The sequence below is a fragment of the Ascaphus truei genome, chromosome 3 (assembly GCF_040206685.1).
Source record: "Ascaphus truei isolate aAscTru1 chromosome 3, aAscTru1.hap1, whole genome shotgun sequence".
NCBI lineage: Eukaryota > Metazoa > Chordata > Amphibia > Anura > Ascaphidae > Ascaphus > Ascaphus truei.
In genome coordinates this window covers 336,611,662-336,633,718 of record NC_134485.1, presented here as the reverse complement: position 1 = coordinate 336,633,718, position 22,057 = coordinate 336,611,662, and the positions used below count along the sequence as shown (strand labels likewise).

The 22,057-nt window shown below is 45.0% G+C and overlaps 1 protein-coding gene across 1 annotated transcript in view; it reads left to right on the top strand.

Annotated features, from left to right (window-relative positions):
- The first annotated feature begins 1,283 nt into the window (after positions 1–1,283).
- The window catches only part of CTDSP2 (CTD small phosphatase 2), a 63,048-nt gene continuing 42,274 nt past the window's right edge, over positions 1,284–22,057 (top strand). Inside the window, exon 1 of the mRNA XM_075591608.1 lies at positions 1,284–1,636. Within this exon, the coding sequence (XP_075447723.1) occupies positions 1,573–1,636 (64 nt within the window). The 5' untranslated portion in view covers positions 1,284–1,572. The remainder of the gene's footprint in view (positions 1,637–22,057) is intronic.

Genomic DNA, 22,057 nt, shown 5'->3' with positions numbered 1-22,057 from the left:
ACTATATCGATTATTGTTTTTGTGCCCACTTTTCCCGAGCTACATAGGGTGAGATTTACTCAGCGCTGATGTTTCAAGTCAATAGCAGTTAGTGCTGGATCAGGAGATGATACCCTCCACATTGGCAGAATCGCAGTGAGAAATCCCCAAATCTTGGGAGGTGGAGGATCTATGTTCTACAACCAAACCCACATCTGGGCTTTTGCAAATCACATTATCTCCATGAGATGACAAACTCTTCATGGCAGGGATTCCTTGTAAGGTGTATGTGAAGATATACAACAGCCAGAAGTTGACCTTATTAGTGCTTTGTACAGTACGCACCTCTGTGACAACACACCAATGTACTTTGTGCCAGCTCTTTTTGTTTTGGCCTTATTTGCATCAGCAGACATTCTAGGAAGAGTGTGGCAGTAGGGACACCATGCAACTTATATATTTCTACCTTCCTCTGTCACAGGAAAACAGAACAACAAAAAATGGATGAGACAGTGTGCACGCTGTAATAAAGGACGCCAAAACAATTGTTGGCCTTAACATGGCGTTATCGCAGTTTGCAAACCATGCTTGTTTCACAGCACCCCACGGTGCCTATTGTCTGCAGCGCTGTTGAATTAGCATTAGCTTTTATAGCAAATGAGCGGTGAGATCATGGAACTACCATTGCACAGTTACAACCTAAAGCAGCTGTGGGCTGCAACACTGAGATCAAAGCAATGCTCTTTCTGTTCTGTACCCTATCACTGCCAGGGGGTCCAGGCAAGCTACCCCTTGCAACCCCCACTGGCACGGGAGGGGTTAATAGGTTCCTGTCTGCAGCCTTCTGACTGTATATAAAAGGTGCAAATGTTTTTTTGGGGGGGAGAGAGAGGTGTTCCTGTCAGTGTTTATGCCTGAAGCAGCGTCCCTAGCTGCATGACTCCAGCCCAGCCCATTAGATGCACAGGGCTTATGCACTGGAATGTAGTTAGGTAAACACTGCATAGTAAAATACCTCCCTCCTTACACTGCCCTGCCAGCCAATCACTGGGCCGGGCGGTTTCAAGGCTCCCCCATCGCACTGCTCTAGGAAAAAAAAAAAAGAAATATATTTTTTTGCGAAGCTTAATTTCCACGAAATCCTCTCTCTCTCTCTCTCTCTCTCTTCTCCCGCCCCGGGAAATCACAGCTTTTCTCTCCCCCCCCTTGCTTGCTAAGCCCGGGCTCCGGCGGGGAGCAGAGTGTAGCGGCGGCGGCGGCGGCGGCGGGTGCGGGGAGGCTGTGAATCTGTAGTACGGGAGGGGGGAGGAGGGGGGCCTTGAAACGGCCGGCGTCCCATTTCCCCCTGTTGTTTTGCTTCTCTCTTAGTCTGGATTCTCCATGTTGAACCAATTCTGAGCTTCGGGCTGGGACCTGCCTATGTGTGTGCGCGCACACCGAGCTGCACACCGAGCTGCGAGCCGGGGAAGCGGGGATAACAATAATAATATTAATAACAGCAGCAGCAGCAGCAGCAGAGTCCCGGGAGCGAGGCGGGGAGATCCGGGGAGCTGGAGAGACACGGGATCCCGGGCTCCTCTGTGTGACTGTTAGATGGAAAGCAGCTGTATCATCGCCCAAGTGCACAGAGAAGAGGCGCTGGTGCACCCCAAGCAAGGTAGGGAAAGCACGCTGCAAAGTTTCTTCTGTATGTTTTTATTTGCACGATCCCTGCTTTTACAGCAAGCCTGTGTGTGCGTATAAATAAATACAATGTTGCCTATCTACACTACCCCCCCCCCGCCTGCATGCTTCATCTTTGCACAACGAAATGTTTCTCATCCTAAAAGCTGAGCATTTCTGCTTGTTTTTGTTTCTTTAATTTTTATAAGGACTTGCACCCTCAATATTTCCTACAGGGGTGTCCTGATCTTTGTGTGTATTATGTATATATATAATATATATATATATATATATTATAATAATCAAAAAATAAATAGATGATACCGTTCTGTGGCTAACGAAATGCTTTTATTTGTGCGAGCTTTCGAGATACACTGATCTCTTCTTCTTCCGGCGACGTTACAATATTATATTATATACACACACAGCTTCCCCTCTCCCCCCTGTTTACGTTCAATAAATGTCTCCTTCCCCTGTGTATTTTGCACTTGCAGAAAATGTGCTTGTTTGTCACTTACAAAAGCCTCCTAGTAATGTTAACGAGTATGAGACTCTGTTTCCAGTTCCCTATGGAGAGGGGGGGGGGGGGAGGGTGTAGGGGAACCTCAACTCAGCCCCTCCCTATGGAGGGTGTGTTCAGCCCCTCCCTCCCCCTCTCCCTATGGAGGGTGTGTTCAGCCCCTCCCTCCCCCTCTCCCTATGGAGGGTGTGTTCAGCCCCTCCCTCCCCCTCTCCCTATGGAGGTTGTGTTCAGCCCCTCCCTCCCCCTCTCCCTCTCCCTATGGAGGTTGTGTTCAGCCCCTCCCTCCCCCTCTCCCTATGGAGGTTGTGTTCAGCCCCTCTCTCCCCCTCTCCCTATGGAGGGTGTGTTAAGCCCCTCCCTCCCCCTCTCCCTATGGAGGTTGTGTTCAGCCCCTCCCTCCCCCTCTCCCTATGGAGGGTGTGTTCAGCCCCTCTCCCTATGGAGGGTGTGTTCAGCCCCTCTCCCTATGGAGGGTGTGTTCAGCCCCTCCCCCTATGCAGGATGTGTTCAGCCCCTCCCCCTATGCAGGGTGTGTTCAGCCCCTCCCCCTATGCAGGGTGTGTTCTGCCCCTCTCCCTATGCAGGGTGCGTTCAGCCCCTCCCCCTCTCCCTATGCAGGGTGTGTTCAGCCCCTCCCCTCTCCCTATGCAGGGTGTGTTCAGCCCCTCCCCCTATGCAGGGTGTGTTCAGCCTCTCCCCCTATGCAGGGTGTGTTCAGCCCCTCCCCCTATGCAGGGTGTGTTCAGCCCCTCCCCCTATGCAGGGTGTGTTCAGCCCCTCCCCCTATGCAGGGTGTGTTCAGCCCCTCGCCCTCTCCGTATGCAGGGTGTGTTCAGCCCCTCGCCCTCTCCGTATGCAGGGTGTGTTCAGCCCCTCGCCCTCTCCGTATGCAGGGTGTGTTCAGCCCCTCTCCCTCTCCCTATGCAGGGTGTGTTCAGCCCCTCCCCCTCTCCCTATGCAGGGTGCGTTCAGCTCCTCCCCCTATGCAAGGTGTGTTCAGCCCCTCCCCCTATGCAGGGTGTGTTCAGCCCCTCCCCATGCAGGGTGTGTTCAGCCCCTCCCCATGCAGGGTGTGTTCAGCTCCTCCCCCTCTCTCTATGCAGGGTGTGTTCAGCCCCTCCCCCTCTCTATGCAGGGTGTGTTCAGCCCCTCCCCCTCTCTCTATGCAGGGTGTGTTCAGCCACATTTTTAAATAATGCCCAGGCACTTGTCTTCTCTTGTTCAGTGTTACCATGTGAAGGATCAGTCCTTCCTACGTCCTTTCTCTTATACATTTTCTTATTCCCCCCCCCCCCCTGATTAGAATAAAATAGTGTGTGTGTGTGTGTGTGTGTAGATACATTATTTTAGTGTGACAGTAAAGCAGTGCAGGAGTTGGGTTACCATCTAAAACCTCTCCCTATATGTATCACTGTGCTAATCAAACTCCTGCAAGGCACAAACCTGAAATAAGTAATACTATATACATTCCTTTCCTGCAGGTTCAAGTTTAAATCTTATTGTTATATACATAGAAGACCTGCTTTACGAAATGTTAAAATGCCATTAAGTACACAAACAAATCGCTGACAGTGTCCTTTTAATCTGGTTTAGTTTGTCAGATTATTTTTTCCCCTCAGCTTGTTGTTTTTGTTTGTCAAGGTAGCAATGTTGCAATCATTGTGTTACATTATTTACACAAAGCAATGCACTTTCCTGCCAGAAGAGTTAAACAATTTACACCAGATCTATGATTGCATCCTTGTGTTCTGACTTAAGACATTAGATTGACCATTAATTAACCATGTGAAAGTCAGGCACGCCAAAAAAGATAAGTCATGTTATAGTCAAATGAAGTCCAGTTTAAAAATCATTTTATTTTTAAATCATTAAATTGACTTACTTGACTATTTCTGTATTTTTTTTGGTGTTCTGTACTTGACTTTAGACATTAGTTATATTTTTACCAGGGTGGTGTAGTCTTTAGTACAATTGTTGGTTCTCTGTTATATTGCTTTGTATAGATCAGGGGCGGCCAACTCCAGTCCCCAAGAGATACAACAGGTCAGGTTTTCAGGATATCACTGCTTCAGCACAGGTTGCACAGTCCTTGGCCACCCCTGGTAAAGACCTTACCTCTGGTCCTCTCAATGTGCTGCATTCATTCCCTTTCTTGTGAGTACAATTAATGGTCACCAAGGCATTACTGAGTTTCCTGCCCCTAAAAGGCTGCTTGCTTTTTTAATCCCATTTGAGCGAAGGGGTCATTTTTATTTTCTGGTCGATGCAATAAGGCATGGCAAGACTTTGGGATACTGATAGTCCCCAAACAAAAACAGGTTTCTCAACCCTCTCCCTTGGACGGCCCGATCAGCCCAAGCTAATAACACATCTAAGATATACAAGCGTGAGCTCGGTAATACTTTGTTTATTCAGAAAATCTGGTCTGGATGGGGTGTCCCAAGAAGAGCAGTTAGCAGCGCTACAGTGTGCTGTCTTTAACACGTAATACACAGGTTAAAACCCCCCTCTCCTGTTGTAAGGTGTTTGCTTCTGTGTCAAATACAGAAACAGTGGTGGAAGTTTTGACTGAGCTTCATTACAGCTGAACCAAAACAAACAGTTGGGTGACGTTGCACTAGGGTTCCTGTGCCTCGTCTCTGCACTAGGGTTCCTGTGCCTCGTCTCTGCACTAGGGTTCCTGTGCCTCGTCTCTGCACTAGGGTTCCTGTGCCTCGTCTCTGCACTAGGGTTCCTGTGCCTCGTCTCTGCACTAGGGTTCCTGTGCCTCGCCGTTGCACTAGGGTTCATGTGCCTCGTCTCTGCACTAGGGTTCCTGTGCCTCGCCTCTGCACCAGGGTTCCTGTGCCTCGTCTCTGCACTAGGGTTCCTGTGACCCGTCTCTGCACCAGGGTTCCTGTGCCTCGTCTCTGCACCAGGGTTCCTGTGCCTCGTCTCTGCACTAGGGTTCCTGTGCCTCGTCTCTGCACTAGGGTTCCTGTGCCTCGCCTCTGCACCAGGGTTCCTGTGCCTCGTCTCTGCACTAGGGTTCCTGTGCCTCGTCTCTGCACTAGGGTTCCTGTGCCTCGCCTCTGCACCAGGGTTCCTGTGCCTCGTCTCTGCACCAGGGTTCCTGTGCCTCGTCTCTGCACCAGGGTTCCTGTGTCTCGTCTCTGCACCAGGGTTCCTGTGTCTCGCTGCGTTTCTCACATTTCTGGTCAGGTCTCCACAGCAGGAAACCAATAAGCTAATGTGTGAAGAGAAATATCTTCCAGAATCATACAAAGAGATACACCAACTCTAAATGGAACTTTCCCGCAAGTTAGATGTTTCATTTAACCCTTAGTTTTCCACGGTGTTCTCCGACAGCATAGTGGTCAAACAAATCCTTTGTTGTGTTTTTTTTTTGCTTGATTTTAACTTTGAGGGTGATCATGGAGCATTCAGTAAACGTCTGTCCGTGACGGGTTTAATACAGATTGGCTGGTGTGTGAGGGTGACCTGCATTTACCTGTATCTCACAATGAGAAGGGTTTGAAGCTCTTGGTGTTGGCTGCCGGATGCCTGCTCTGGATGCATGTGATCAGGACGACTCCTGCCTTCTGGTTTGATGACGAGTCTCACATTAATATGCCTGACGGTGAGAGCCAAGTGACATTAAAAGGTTGCAGCTCTAAAACATCAATTAGCGCATTACTCCCATCTATCATTAGTTGATTTCTATAGTATAATATACAAGTGAAACATCAACGATCCACCATGTGCAGCTATCAAACATTACAATGATTGGCTGTTTAGGCATGTTCGTGATGTACACATGCTAACCCGCCCGTGTTGCTGTTTTTCTTGTTATGTTCCTGTCACGGGTCATTTCCTTTCCGCACAGTACCCAGTTTTTCTGTAATCTTTGTCGCAGTAGATACGTTTTTGTTGTTTTCCAAGTTCCATAAATGTCCGCGGAGACCCATGGCCTTTCATTGGGAAGAGGGACGTCAGACACACCGGTCGCTGTATGACACTGCTGCAGGCTGAAGCGTCTTGTTAGGAAAGCCCTTATTATGAAGCTTGCATGCATGTGATGTATACTTGAGAAGGTCGTTCACTGAACCAGCTTATAGTTTACAGTAAACAAAGTTTCAAATATTGTTTGACCCTTATTTAGAAGAACACTGGGATTATCAAATTTGTGAACTTTGGGCCAATAATTTATCACACGGGTAAAAAAACAAATAAAAAAACCTATAATAAGCCTTTGCAGATGCTGCTGTCCCAGATACAAGGCATTGAAGGGACCATTCTTGATTTGAAGTATGTGAATGAGATCTTGTCTTGTGCCCTCGGAAGAACATGTAGGAGTTATAGAAAGCTCTTCCACGGTCTGCTTTTATTTGCAGCACAATGGGCCATAAAAATGTATTACACCTTGCAACGTGCTTTCTTTTTTCCTTTAATGAACACACGTTTATAAATACTGTTCCTCAGCACATGGAGAATTAGGTAGCACACACTTACCAAGAAAAGAATCATAAGAGCCAGATCTGAACAGTAACACAGAGTGTAATTAACGAAAGATATCGACACTACACTAAACTGTGAGAACTCAATCAGAATCACAAAAGACTGAGATATCAGAGAGTACGTGTCTGGGAGTTCCACAGTGTAAAAATGGAAATAGGACAGAAAGAATGCTGGTATGTGGGAGTGATGCACTCAGGGAGGCAAAACAAGGGCAACATGTAAGTGAACAACTGCACAAGGGTGGGGGGGGAAGGAGGAAGGGGAATACGCACAAAATTTAATTTACAAAAAAGTGACAAGGGGGGGACAGCCCCATTGTCTGGCTCCTGCCCTCCAAGTTCTAAGCCACCTGACGTACTTCCATCACAGAAAAAAACGCCCCAGAGTAAAGCCACTGCACCAGCAAGCAAAACATTCAGGCACACAGTGTCAGCAGAGCAGCAGCATAGGCACAGGCACCATCACCCTTCAGCAGCAGCAACATTATCCTGTTTTCAACTTGCCTTCATATGCTGCTCTGCTGATGCTGTTTGTCTGAATTTTTGTAATTTATTTTTGCTGGTTGGTGCAGTGGTTTTCTGATTGAGAACTCAAAGTTTAGTGTAGTGAGCCTGAAACGCGTAGGAGGTGTTTGTTTTTGTATTTTGTTTGTCCCTATTCTCTTTTTTATGTAGCTTTATTAAACTTTTTTAAGCCTTCCACTTGGTGAGCTGACGGTGCTTTTTTTGGACTTTGCGGTCTATTTTCCAATCCATTTCTACCTGTGTGTTCATTACGGTCTGTGTTTATTATTTAGATCATGTGCTAATATATTCATTTTTTGCTTTATACTCTTTTGCACTTTTGATTTTTCTTTTCTTGGTGAGTGCGGGCTACCTAATTCTATATTTTTCTATGTACTTTAGGGATTGAGGGGTCCTTTTGGTTGCCCTGCACCTCTTCACTTATATCGCTATACTGTTATTTTGGGGTGCTGATTATAAATGTGTATCTATAACTGTTCCTTAGCACCTTCTCCATTTACCTTTTCGCGTCTGCATTGCAATGTGCTATTAAAATAAATACTGCTCCTCAGTTTAAGTACAGTATCAGAAGCAGTGGCTTCGGCAGACATGGGCGGGGAAAAAAAATTCAGGGCCCCATTAATATTAATACTGACTATAATTATTTTTTTCTCCCTCCCCCGTCTTCTCCCTGATCCTCTCTAATCAGCTCTCCCCCATCAGCAGCAGCTCTCCCTCACCAGCTCTCCGCCTCCTCATCATACGCACCCCCTCGCCAGCTCTCGCTCCCCCCCATCATCTTCATCAGCTCCCCCCCTCATCTTCATCAGCTCCCCCCCTCAGCTTCATCAGCTCGCCCCTCATCTTCATCAGCTCCCCCTCACCAGCTCTCGCTCCCCCTCACCAGCTCTCCCCTCCTCATCATCCGCTCCCCCTCACCAGCCGCCCTTCATCCTCATCAGCTCCCCCTCACCTGCTCTTCCCGCCTCATCATCACCAGCTCTCCATTTCCCCCTCTCCCCCCCTCATCATCATCATCTCCCCCTCACCATCTCTCCCTTACCATGCCTTAGGCTGGGTCCATAGAGGGGGAAGCCACGCGGAGCCCCGTCATCCTCAATGAGGATGTCTTTAGTGGGGGCTTCCGCGAGCGTCCGCAGGTGTGCTGAGTCACGGGGATTTTCAGCCGACAGCCGAAACTGTTTCACGTTGCGCTGTCGGCTGAAAACACCCAATCAGGGCGAAGCAGCGTCATGACGTTGACGTCGGCGCTTCGCGGGCTATTGGCCCAGCGACGTCACTGTCCCGCCTCCCGATCGCGCACGCTGGCTCGCCTGCCAGTCCATGGAATCGCTCCTGACCGAGCAGACGAGCCTCAGCGTCAGCGTGGAGGAGCGCGTCTGGACCCCTCTATGGCCTCATCCTTACTGATTCCTCTCCCGGCATCTGTTTGCTGATCCCTGCCGCATAACCCCTCCCCCATAACCCCTCCCCCCCCTCCCTGCCTGTCTCTAAAGGAGGGGGGGGAGAGAGAGAGTGGACCCTCCAAGAGCGCGGGCCCCCAGGCTGCCCGGGCTATAGCTGCGCCCCTGATCAGAAACCTTGTAACTCGCAAGGGTGTCCATTCAGTCAATGGCCCTGTCCAATACCACAGCATGAGGAAAACACAGCAGCACACTATCAATCAAATAAAGTGTATACAACAAGTCTCTTTAGAATACAAGGTAAACTCCTATCATGTAAGATGTGCATGTGTCGAATGTTTCATACACTTTTTGTGTTTTGATTCCTAGTCTGCTGCTGTGTATTGGGACACATTGCAGTCTGCCGCAGATCTCCCTGGAAGTGAAGAGGTTCATTTTATAACCATATTACTCTCTCACATGCAGTGGTGTTAGACATTTGATGCTCCTCGCAAGGCTAACTGGCGTCTACATTTCTGTTACTCCCAGCAACTATTTCTAGCTCGCAACGTGTAACCAGCCGCAGAGTCTCAGAAACAATTACATCTTTCTCTGAATATGAAATCCAAATGGCTGGCAAGTGTCTCTCCGGACTTTGTCCATTTGATTATATATATATACAGTATATATATATATTATAATTTGCTCGTGTAATATGCGCTTGAGACAAAAGGTGGCACTGTGTGTGCTCATTTGCATGTCATTTCCCAGAATTCCTTGCTGCAGTGGAATTGCTGTGCGATAATGGTGAAAGACAGGGTTGCAGACCTGTCTAAGGCTGCGTCCATAGGACTGGAGGCGCGCGGAGGCTGAGGGAAGCGGGTGCTTTCCCTGGCCTTGGTCCGGGGGAATGTCGGGGGGGGCTGACTGGCCCTGCACTCCTGTGAGCGCCAAATCTAAAATGTTTCAAAGACACGCTTCCGCACGCTTGCGGAAGCGTGCGCGGGCCCCTGCTAAAGCCGCTCTCATTGCGGCTTCAGGGGCTCACTGAGAAGCGTCAGCGCGCCTCAGCGCTGACCCTCGACGTAGCCTAAGACATGCAAATGAACATACAGTAATTTTTACAGTTGCGCTATATATATATATATATATATATGTGTGTGTGTGTGTGTGTGTGTGTGTATATTTTTTTTTTTACACGCACATATATACACACACTCTTTGAAAACAAACCATGTATTCTTGACACATCTCTAGGATGGACATTGTCCTGGGGAATACAGATTTTCTTGGTGTAAACAGGTGACATGAGGTCATTGGGATACCCGTTGCTGGTCGTTAATGACCCAGGACACGATGGCTGTTAGTTAGGTCGTGGTAACGGTTATTCCACTTTCACCGTGATGGTTTTCCGTTTGATTCCCGTACATTAGACTGCTGCAGAACGTCGTAGTGCGATTAACACTTGCATTGCTTCTTACTAACCAGTCTACATCGGCATCGTTTTTCCCAATGGACGTCTCCTTTAATATGCTAGAGCAGTGGTGGTCAACTCCAGTCTGCAAGGGCCACCATCAGGTTTTCGACTGAGCCACCTGTGCTGAAGCAGGGATATCCTGAAAACATGACCTGTTGGGTGGCCCTTGAGCTTTTGTGTTGGCCAGCCCTGTACTAGAGGATTCTTAATGGCATAGAGGTAGATGTGAAGCATGCAGGCAACTCCGATGAGATATGTTTTGTACACGCATGTTAGTCGTTTCGTACGGGAAGGGGGACGCATCAATGTTTCTGGCAGCACAGGGGTTAATGGCGCCCTTGTCCGCTCCTTTTGCCAGCGCATGATGTCCTTTCAGCTTGCTGGGCACATTTACTAGCACACTGATAGGCATATTCCTTCGATGTGTGCGCAGCCCTCGGGGAGACATGTTCCCAATACAGGACAATCGTCTTGCATTACAGGGAGGTATGCAGTCGCCCTATTTAACACCAGTATAGATAAAGATGACGCTATCAGCACTCCTTTAGTTTTTCTTTAGTATATCTATGTTAATTACAACATCGTAATGTCCATATACAGATGTAGAATAACTCATGGGAGGGGCTGATCTGTGAGAGGGGGGGGGTGTATAGTGGGGGGGGTGAGAGGGGGGGGGGTGTATAGTGGGCGCTGTTGGCCCTGACGTTCCACGTCTTTAGTTCTTCAAGCTTTGTGAGTGCTGGGGGATCATATTGTTTTGAACACGTTAGACACATATGGCATACAAATAAAGGCACTGGGACAAAGTCTACATACGGTAATCTGTATTCAGATTTACACGCACACCCGTACACATTGATGGTTTTTATTCAGCTGAAACTGTAAGCCAAGCCTGTTTTTGCTTCTGGATGTCAGTGCTAAGTACGACTTTCCGCTTCTCACCAGTTAACATGACTTTTTTCTACTTTAAAATAAAGACCCAGGAAACGCATTATGCTTTTCTCCTCCCCCCCCCCCTTTTTTTTCCCCTTTTCTTTTTTTCCTTCAAATCCCAATATAATAACCATTATAGGACAGGAGTCTCTTGTTGGTTATTACTATGGGTATTTCACATTATCACACCCCTACACATTTTGTAAGGAAAATTTGCTAGTGGGAGTCTGGAAAGCGACACCCAGCTTTTCTGTACAATTCAGTTTCAGGGTTTGTACTTCTTATACAATTTTTATAAATTTAGATTTTACGTTTTTTTTTTAATATATGTTTTTTCACAGTTTGAAACCGCTCTGCCTTCGCTTGGTATCCTCTGTCAGGAATAAGACTCCCTTTGTTATGTTAAAAAAAGGAAGCGGACTGGATTGGATTCTTACGACTCTGAACGTATTTGCGCCGTACTTGTGAATCAGCGCATATTCCTGCTGTGAATGGCCTGTGCGCTCAAATATTATGTTTCTTGGACTTGATGTAGGCAGGGGTTTCAGGTTCACTTAAAAAACAAAACAAAAAGTAGTTGTGAAGACTGAGGGGGAAAAAAAGCTCTGATGAGCTTGAATAAAAATTGTAAAGCATTTGGTTACCATGGAAACATTGAAAAACAGGTTTAAAAAAAAAATATACACACACACACGCACACACACACCTCGTTTTACAACTAATGGCTTATCCAACCCTATGCAATGCATACCTACAGTATGTTCATTTTTACAACGCCAAAACGGCTTATCCAACGCTCTTACGATGCTTTGCAACGTTTTTTATGTATATGTGTGTATATATATATATATATATATATATATATATATATATATATATATATATATATATACTCACATAAACAACTTTGCAAAGCGTCGTAAGAGCATATATATAATATTATATTATACTATATAATATATTATTTATTATGTTATATTATATATATAATAATGTATATACACTATATAATTTGTGTGTGCTGCATATCTTATTGCCTGCGTAAAATATTTGGTGTATTTTAGTGTTAAAAATGCCTTTAGGAACGGAAACCTTAATTTAAACTGTGTTCCTATGGGAAAACGTGTTTCGCTTTACAACGTTTCACTATCCAACGCCATTTTGAGTAACGCATTGTGTCGGATAACCGAAGATCTATCTATCTATCTATCTATCTATCTATCTATCTATCTATCTATCTATCTATCTATCTATCTATCTATCTATCTATCTATCTATCTAGCAAGCATAAGTAATCTGTTACTCGTCAATGCCATTAGTTTACTTTGTACCAAGGTGGAAATGTGGTTGGCAATTTTAAATATGGCTGGTGATTTTCATTGGTATAGTTTTCAGGGAGGATGCTAGTAATAATGGGATTTTTCAGTTAAGTAATGCCAATAAAACAATGTAAAGGTTACCCTTTGTATTATTGTGAGGCCTAAACGTATATGTTGCCTGACCGTGGTGATAAGGGGGTGTATTGGCTGGCAGACTTGGTGACACTGGACTGATTTGCACACCGCGTTACTGAATGCTACCCTGACTTCAACCTTATTTGAAGTCCTACAAAGTATTCCTAGTGTTTTTCAGCCCCGTCCTCCGGGAACCTCAGGCAATAAATTAGCTCGAACACATGCAGGCGTTTAGCTCCTTTTGTGAATGAGTAATTGGTTAATTATCCCCAAAACATGACACGTCTGGGGTTCCCTCCCGGAGATTTATTGTGAAACGCTCCCTTTTCCTCTGGGGAAGGAGGTAATCGCACCGCGGCAACTCTGTGTACCCGAAATCTGCACACATGGGAAGCTTCACTTGACTATTACAAGGCTGGGCTGTGTACAACGGGTCTGGCAGGCGACCTATGCCGAATACAGGAGCAAAGATGGGGCTCGGTCCTGGCCTTGCACGGAACAGAGCGAGATGGGAGCTCCATAATAAGATGCATCTTTCCCTAAGATGCTAATAAAATGCAAGTAGCCGTGTTACTGACGAAGACGCTAAAGGAGGTGTAACCACCACAATATCCTACTAATTATTGGTTACTCAACAACTGATGCTCCCTCTACTAATTAAAGGTGCAATCCCATGCTGCCAGACAAAAAAAAAAAAAACCCCAACCGTTTGTAAACAATTTAGCAATCTTATTGCCTACCTTAAACTAATTGAAACAACATGCTGAAAGCAAAGATTATGCTTCTTTTGTTTCTCTGGAAATTAATTACAGGTTGTATTTCTTAGGGGCCTTTAAATGGGGGAGTGTTTGTCAGTTAAGTGTTTTCTTTACCTTTAACCCTCCTCTCCTTATCAGAGAACTACTAAAGATAAGGGGGGAGGGGTCTCTGGCTGTGCAAACTTTTGAACACAGTGACTTCCAAGAACAGGGAAACAAACCCCTGCCAGGTCTCGGCTCATCATGTTTACAAACGAATTCACATAAAAAATACATTACTTTATAGGTGTCGGATTATGTGAAAAAAGGCCTCAATCTCTGAGACCTAACCCTTAAAACATGCCACGCTGTTGGTACAATTTGGTTTTAAGTGGGACTACCCCGTTAAAGGTGCAGTTTCCCCCCCCCCCCCCCTTTTCTCCATTATAACCTATTTTGATAGTGAACGCCTGGTGCTGCCCTTCAAAGCAGATTCCCACATTTCTATGTTGTTATTTTTTTCCTGACTCTTCTTGATTTTGGTGTAAAAAAAGGCCTGCAGCCTGCAGTAGAGTATTCACATGGCAACTCCTGCTGTTCTCGCTTTCTCCAAGCCACCAGCCAGCACAGAGACATGCAGACTACAAATATCCACTTGTGACACATGATTTGTATCCACTTGTGACATATGACACACCTTGGAAAGAGTACAAATGAAAGCAGAATAGCTTTTGGCATGTAGCCTATTATAGGTTTTTTTTCTCCATTATTGAAAAACTATTTGGGGCGGATGCACCTTCTTTTTTTTTTTAGCTCTCTTTATAGCACACTGAACAGCCTAAACAGGGAAAGGACCAGTTGAAAACTACGATGCGGCACTTGTATATATTGTATTTACTTATTTCGCTCAAGACCATACCGATGCAAAAATATTTTTTGTCAGGGACTTTTTAAAAATGTACACTGTGGCGTTTTCTAAAACCTGTGTTATAGCTCGACATCCATGTACTGCAACTGTGGTATCGCTGCATCAGTGTCTCCTAAATACCTATGCGCTGCGATCACTGAGCTGCAAACCGTTACATATACTGTAATGTGTGTTACTGCTGGTAGATGAGATGATGCACGATACCACCCCGGCCTGGCGTTAATGGTCGTTGACGTGATTGGCAGCACTCCAGATCACAGCAGCACTTGCTGATCTAGCCTCCTTAATGTTCCCCATAATGTATGTAGCTAAGTGGGAAGTCACCTACAGCCGGGGTGCACAATCTTTCCCTGCTGCACCCCCTGCCTGCTTCCCTCCCTTAGGGTTTGTCCCCGCATGCTACTGCAGCGCCCGCTGTGGCGGATGCTGCACGGACGAGAGCCCTCCCCTCAATGGCGCCGGGCCCGCTGCGAGGGGGGGCCGCAGCGCTGTGGCGAGAGTTTCTCCTGCTCTCAATAGAATTGAGAGCAGGACTCGCGATGGAGCGCTAGGCCACGCCCCCCGGCGGTTCAGCCAATGAGGGCGAACCTGCCGGGTGACGTCATGGCCGTGCCCCCGTCACTCCCCCGCCACGCCGCCCCCCCCGGTCTCTCTTCCTGCAGCTCACTGCAGACCAGGGAATCGGCTGCATGCGCCCCCAGCCTTGTGGGCACGCGTGCAGCGGAGGCACTGGGACCTTAGCCTTACCTTGTCTCCGGGGAGGGTGACATCAAGTTGCCATGGTGACGTCACGTGACGCGGCGTTGCCATGGCGACGGCTCGCCGAAGACACGGTAAGGATAGTTGCAGAGGCCTTGCGCGATCCCCCGGCATTTAATTTTAATGCCTTGGAGAAGAGTGCGGGGCCTCTGCAACCGCCGCGCCCCCCTGAAAAATCTTGCACACCCCTGACCTCCTGACCTACAGAATAAGCTCTTTATTGATCTATGGCTAGCACATGCACTGCAAAAGAAGCCCACCAAGAATTTGGTTTGAAGCCCCTTAAGAACTTTAACTCCTTCTGCAGCCCTTGTAGCTGTCTTTTGTAACCGGATTGGCATGCGGTTTTCAGTGACCGCTCTATGACTGCATGTAATGGATCTGTTGTGTTGTTTTGAAAGGGACAATCCCTCAGAGGACCAAAGTGAACTCGTTCCTGGGACACGTTTAACCCAGCGTGCCACTGCCCCTCCAGCACTTGCAAGCACACGTCCTCTGCTCCGAGCACAGTCTTGTGATCGCTTCGGTCACGGATGACAGAACGGGAGGGGTTATCGCCTTCCGTTCTACTGAGTGGCAGAGAACGTGATCTCCCCTATAAAAACTGGTAGGGTCTTTTGGACGTAGCTACTACGTCAAGTGGCCCCTGGAGTGCCAAACCCCATGACGCTGTAGCTACGCCCACAGGGCACTGAAAGGGTTAATGGGTTGGGATATGGATATATATATATTTATAATAATATATATATATATTTTAATACCTACATCTCACCTATAAGTATTTTTTATGTATTTATTGAAATTAGGCTAGGGATGAGTTTGATTTCCTCTGGCTGTTGCACCCGTGTGTGTGTGTGTGTGTGTGTGTGTGTGTGTGTGTGTGTGTGTGATCAGCGAGTGCTTGTACAGCCAGAGTACCCCCTCCCTGCCACCCCTTATCTTTTTGGGCTCTCTGATAAGGACCGGGTGGGATAAGGGTAAAGAAGACACTTGATTGATAATCACTCCCTCATTCAGAGCCCTGAAGAAATGCAACTGGCCGATTTATGTGAGATTGCACCTTTTTTAAATGACAGTAAGCAGCCTTGTCAAGCCGTACTGATCAAACACAGCCGCCCCCTAATGCTTCTTCCATACACGGGGCAGAGCTCCAGAACATTATTGCAGTTCTCCATTAAATGTAATTTACACACAGGGGACAGCAACTACATTATAAACATGCCCGTGGGTGTGCATTGTATTCTTGTGCCGCAATAGGTTATTTCTCTACTTTCCTGTAGTATTCATGCTTGGCCTGTGGAGTTGTATAGGGAACAGCCCCATGTGCAGCCCCAACAACCCGTAATTCACTTAGCAGGCTCCCCTTCCAACAGCCGCTCTAATGTAATATTAGATCATCTCCCTGTTTAGGGTCTATTGATAGAAAGCTAGTTCCTGCAGTGCCTCATTGCCATATAACAGAGAGGTCCGGTTGCCAGGAGCGGGACACGCATCAGTTGACGTTGTGTAATCTGCAACATTTAGCAGTGAGGGGTTTGTACGGCTTCTGGGTCAATTATTTTTCCTTATCAAAGCCATTTCCTGTTATTTTTAAACATGTAGAATTTAAATAGTTATTCAGGATGTCTAACCACGATAAATATGAAGAGTTATCTACCATATTTTGTTTTCAATTTTGATGTGTGTGTGTATATCTATATATCTATTAACACAGTGAAATAGCGCCCAATTGTATAGCATATATAAAGGCTCTACCCTAAACCTAATAATAACAAATGTGTTGGTATACCTGCGAAGTATGTGCCCCTAGGATCAATGATGTATAATAACAATAACCTACAATGCAATGGGTACAATGACCTAAATAATATAGTGATCACTGTGCCAATAAACGTGAGCTGATCAAAACAATATATGCTAAATATTAAAATAAGCAGTACAAAAAGCAAAGACTATAAACATAGTAAAAAAATAGTCCCAATAACACAGTCCTCCGGAGTCTTTGCAGCCTGGACACAGGAATCACCAAATGTATTGGATTGATCAATGTTTTCCTTACAAACATTCTCTATAGTGAGTAGAGGTGTCATCACTGAGGCAATTATGCAAATTCAACTGGACTAATAACTAATTATGTGCAGATGATTAATAGCCTATATATACACCATGTGGTATGTAGTGATTGTTAACCCCTGATGAAGTTGTCCTGACGAAACGCATAGGGTGCCATTTGTGTGTCGAATTGCAACTTCACTGAGCGCAAGCTGTGAGGCTCAGAGAGCAAGCCGCAAGTGCCAGTGTGAACCGGTAAACTTTGTGAAGGAATTTTTGTTGCCGGATTGGAGGCGACACGGTGCCCACATCCGGTTGCGGTCAGCGTGGAGTGCGGGATAGCACAGCAGTAACCACGTGGATCCCTCTGCTGAGACGGAGCTTGAGATTGTCACAAAAATGGCCTGATTTCTAGCGTTGCTTGTGAGGGACCATTTTTTACCTGTCTTGTTCTATTAAATTATATTCAGAACAAAATGACAGCACATACTGGGTACAGTGTCTCAAAATAGTCAGTTTTGATCACTAAAGTTCCCAGGACCGAAACATCGAGGTAATAATTGTCTTTTGGACGGAATAAAGTTTTTTTTTCTTTACTCCTGTGATGGGTTCGTGTGTTTGACCACTTTAGTGATCAAAACTGATTATATATCCTTTTTATTGTAATTTGTATATGATTTATTTTGTTCCCATGGAGTTCAGGAAGAGAGTACAATCCTGGAACTCCTCTTTGCATGATTTGTCCCCCCCCCCCCCCCTCTCCTCTCTCCCTTTCTTTAAAAATACTTGCTCAATTATAAGGAAACATCATCAACATGTAACAAACAAAACCTTCATATAACCATTAATTCTCCAATGTACCTTATCAGTATATCAGTATATGAAGTGATAATTGAGCTTCCTTTTTAGGCTTTTACGAACATCCATGTAAATCCGTTTCCTGTATTGTTTTTCTTTTTAGTGCGCTAACTTTTGTTTTGTTTTAAAATGAAACCCGTCAGGATGCCCAAACATAGCCTGTGTTTATCCGCTCCAGTGCAGGCAGGACAGCAGGAGTCACCCTTTACTCATCACCAAGTAAACAATTGAAGGTCTGCTGTCAGCATCAGCCCCTTTGTGTTTCCTTATGACAATATAAATATCCTTTGTTTATTGTAGCTTGGCGGTTGCCTTTGAAGATGCTCTTGTTCTATTTTTGATTCGAACCCCTAAACTGCCAATTATTCAAGAACATGTAGCACAATGACTCCTTGGTTTGAATATCAGGGTCTAGAGCAGAGGTGCTCAACTCCAGTGCCGCCCCCCCTCCCCTCCCCTCCCCAGGATATGCCAGCTTCAGCACAGGCGGCTCAGCCTGTGACTGCGCCTCTGAGCCACCTGTGCGGAAGCAGGGATATCCTGAAAACCTGACCTGTTTGAGGAGGTGGGGGGGGGGCTTGGACGGCATTTGAGCACCCCGGGTCTAGAGATTAGTAACTGAGGCTTGTTACAGGTGTTTTGTAGACTAGTGTAAGAACCCATCCAGTTTTGGACGTCCCTCCCCCACCCCTGAAAGGGCTATGTAACATGTATTTGCTGAGAAGTGCTATCCGTAAAACACCATACTGGCACCTAAATGCCCAGTCTCTTGAATTACAAATGTAGCCCACGATCTCTGCAGTGTTGAAACAGCTTGTGAAGCCGATTTAAGGTATGTCTAAAAGAGGGCTGGTTGAATGATGGATTAGATTTGGACTGGCCCAACTTGAAAGTCTACATCTCTTTGCACATTTGGTGTTTGCATGTTTTGCTGTATTCGTTCATGTCTTTTGTTTTCTGTATCACGTGAAATGACTTCCATGCTAGATCAATGATATGCACCATATCTTGGTAAAAATCTAGTTTGGGTAGGAGTAATATGCTATGATTGGTCAGGTTTCACACTAATGGAGGAGGGAGAAGGGGGCCGGGATATAACTAACATACAGTATTACATGTTACTTGCAGCGGAGCACTTGTGATTCTTGCTTGGGATGATGCTCTCAAGTGTGATATTATTTGGGTCTCTCCTATGTTATCTGTTGCTGATATTTCCCATGGTATTCTATTCATATTACAACTTTCACAATGATGTTGGAAACCTTTTTTTTATATGTCAAAGCACATACAATATTGGACAGAACAGGCGCTGAATTAGTCCATGTGACGTAGACGGCTCCCAGTATAGATTTGTATTGTAGAAATATTTCATGTGCGGCTTCTACAGCCTCACTGTAAGAAATGATTCGAAATGCGCCGGGGTTGTTTGACATGATACTCATGCGACAACGGGATTAATCCCAGGATGCACTGTGGTGGGCATTATAGTTTACACCATTCTTAGTACAGAGGGCTTTTGCAAGTTCAGTGTGCGGGATTACTTTTTCTGAGCCATTGTTACCCCAGACCCAACATACTGCATCTAGTAATGTGTTATAGGAAATTAAACAGTAACGGTTGTACCAATGCAAAAGGGGTTTAGTAATTGTATTTATATTTATTTCTAAAAATTGTTTTGCCTTATCATATTCCAAATATCTCCAGTCTGTGACAGGACCAAGTATTAGAGATGTGCAAAAGCTCCCAAAACGATTTAAAATGCGCTGTCTTTTTTCTAAGAAAAAAAAAAAGTATATTTGCCCACCCCCAAAATTTTGCCAAACATTTTAGGGGGGGGAGGGAAATAATGAACGTAAAAACTGCAATTCTGTATGTCTCTGCTGTTATGTTATCCTGTAGCTAAGACCCGGTCTCGCGGTCCATCAACCTGTCCAGTTGGCGGTATAACAGTGTGTTACCGTTTGGTAGGAGAGGTGAGTTTTGTGGTACGTAACGCGGTGCTGACTGATATATGCACTACCACCATTTTAAACGGAGGGAAAGATGTAGTAGGTGATCATTTCTGCTCCGTTAATCAAGGTTTCTTTCTGTCTCTACATTGCAATATTACAGGAAATAAGCTCTCCTAAACCAGTGTTCTTCTCAAAACTCGGGATGCCCCAGGCAAACCAAGCACCTATATTTCGACTATATATATACAGTGTTCGTCAAACCTATACATTTGCAAGCCCCGGGCGAGTGGATTTTACATCGTGGCGAGCTCCTATTGGCCCAAGCAGCACACGTGTGGTACTAGGTGGCGAGTAGATTTTTTGGTGATTTGTCGACCACTGTATATGTATGTATGTATATGTATGTATGTGTATATATATATATATATATATATATATATATATATATATATATATATATATATATATATTCATGTAGAGGTATCAGTACCGTGTTAGCCGAGCTTCAATAATCAAAAAATAAATAGATGATACCGTTCTGTGGCTAACGAAATGCTTTTATTTGTGCGAGCTTTCGAGATACACTGATCTCTTCTTCCGGCGATGTTACAATGAATGAAGCAAGGATTACTTAAAAACAGTGTCTATATATACATACATATATATGTATGTATGTACAGTGGTCGACAAATCACCAAAAAATCTACTCGCCGAACAAAAAAAATCTACTCGCCACCTAGTACCACAAGTGTGCTGCTTGGGCCAATAGGAGCTCTCACCTAGTACCAAACGTGTGCTGCTTGGGCCAATATTTACTCGCCCGGGGGTTAAATCCACTCGCCCGGGGCGAGTAAATGTATAGGTTTGTCGAACACTGTATATATATATATATATATATATATATATATATATATATATATATATATATTTATATTTATATGTGTGTGTGAATGTGTGATTAGCTGGGTATCCCTAAAGCCTGGCCTTGCTAGGATGTCCCAAGGATGGGATCAATAAACACTACTCTACTTGTTCTAGAATAGCAAAGCAATAGCAGCGGCCCTAAACCACGGAGGAATATGGATATATATATATATATATATATATATATGAAATACTTCTGCAGAAATGTAGCTGTAGAATGTGCCACACATTCTGTACTGTGGAAAAAGAGCTTGCAGTAACGCTATGATCCAAAACAAAAGGTAACAAACACTTCCGGATGGCGAATGAATAGACGAAGCTGCATTGATGTCTGTTATTCAGAGGGTGACACCTGTGGGGAGCTTGCCTGAAAGCATAATCTGCTTTAGAGAAGCTTAGAGGAGAGCGAAGAGGGCACCTTTTTCACTGGTGTCCTCCAAGACACAACCTGTATGAAAATCCCAGTGCCACTTGCATTGCCAAAGAATAAAGAATAAAGAAGAGCAAAGAATCATAGCTGCATTACATGAGCCCGTATAGGAGACGTCACTTATATTCCATGACCTTTATTTATTCTGCTTTCCACATTTCCGCTCTTGGCCCTCCGTTTGGAAAGATTAAAAATGACGAATTTCGTACACTCCTGAAAAACCTAAAAAGTCTCGTGGTGTTCTAAAACAGGAAGTGGGGGATTGTCGGACAAATAAATAAATCTGAAAAGCATAACATGTGTTATTATTACTGCAGTATAATTGTGCCTTGAAGTAACCCTATGTGTTATCTCACTGGTACAGCGCAGTAATTACATACAGTTGTTGACATGGAAATGTGTTGTACTTCACCCCTGGCAGTTCTTGTGCACTTACAATTAATATATATATATATATATATATATATATATATATATATATATATATATATAATCAAAAAATAAATAGATGATACCGTTCTGTGGCTAACGAAATGCTTTTATTTGTATATATATATATATACAGTGTTCGACAAACCTATACATTTACTCGCCCCGGGCGAGTGGATTTAACCCCCGGGCGAGTAAATATTGGCCCAAGCGGCACACGTTTGGTACTAGGTGGCGAGTAGATTTTTTTGTGTGGCGAGTAGATTTTTTGGTGATTTGTCAACCACTGTGTATGTGTATATATATATATATATATATATATATATATATATATATATATATATATATATTATTATTATTATATTTATTATATACACACACTCTTAAAACTTAGAAACCCAGGCTTGCTTCACAGTTTTTGCTATGACTTCTGAACACTAAATCTTCTTCTCGCTGTACAGCTTGGACATGAGACCTGTGGCCCATTGCTCTTTGACACCATATCTAGAAGACAGATTGCAGAGCCATCTGGTTCCTGGATGCTAGAAAGCGCAGCC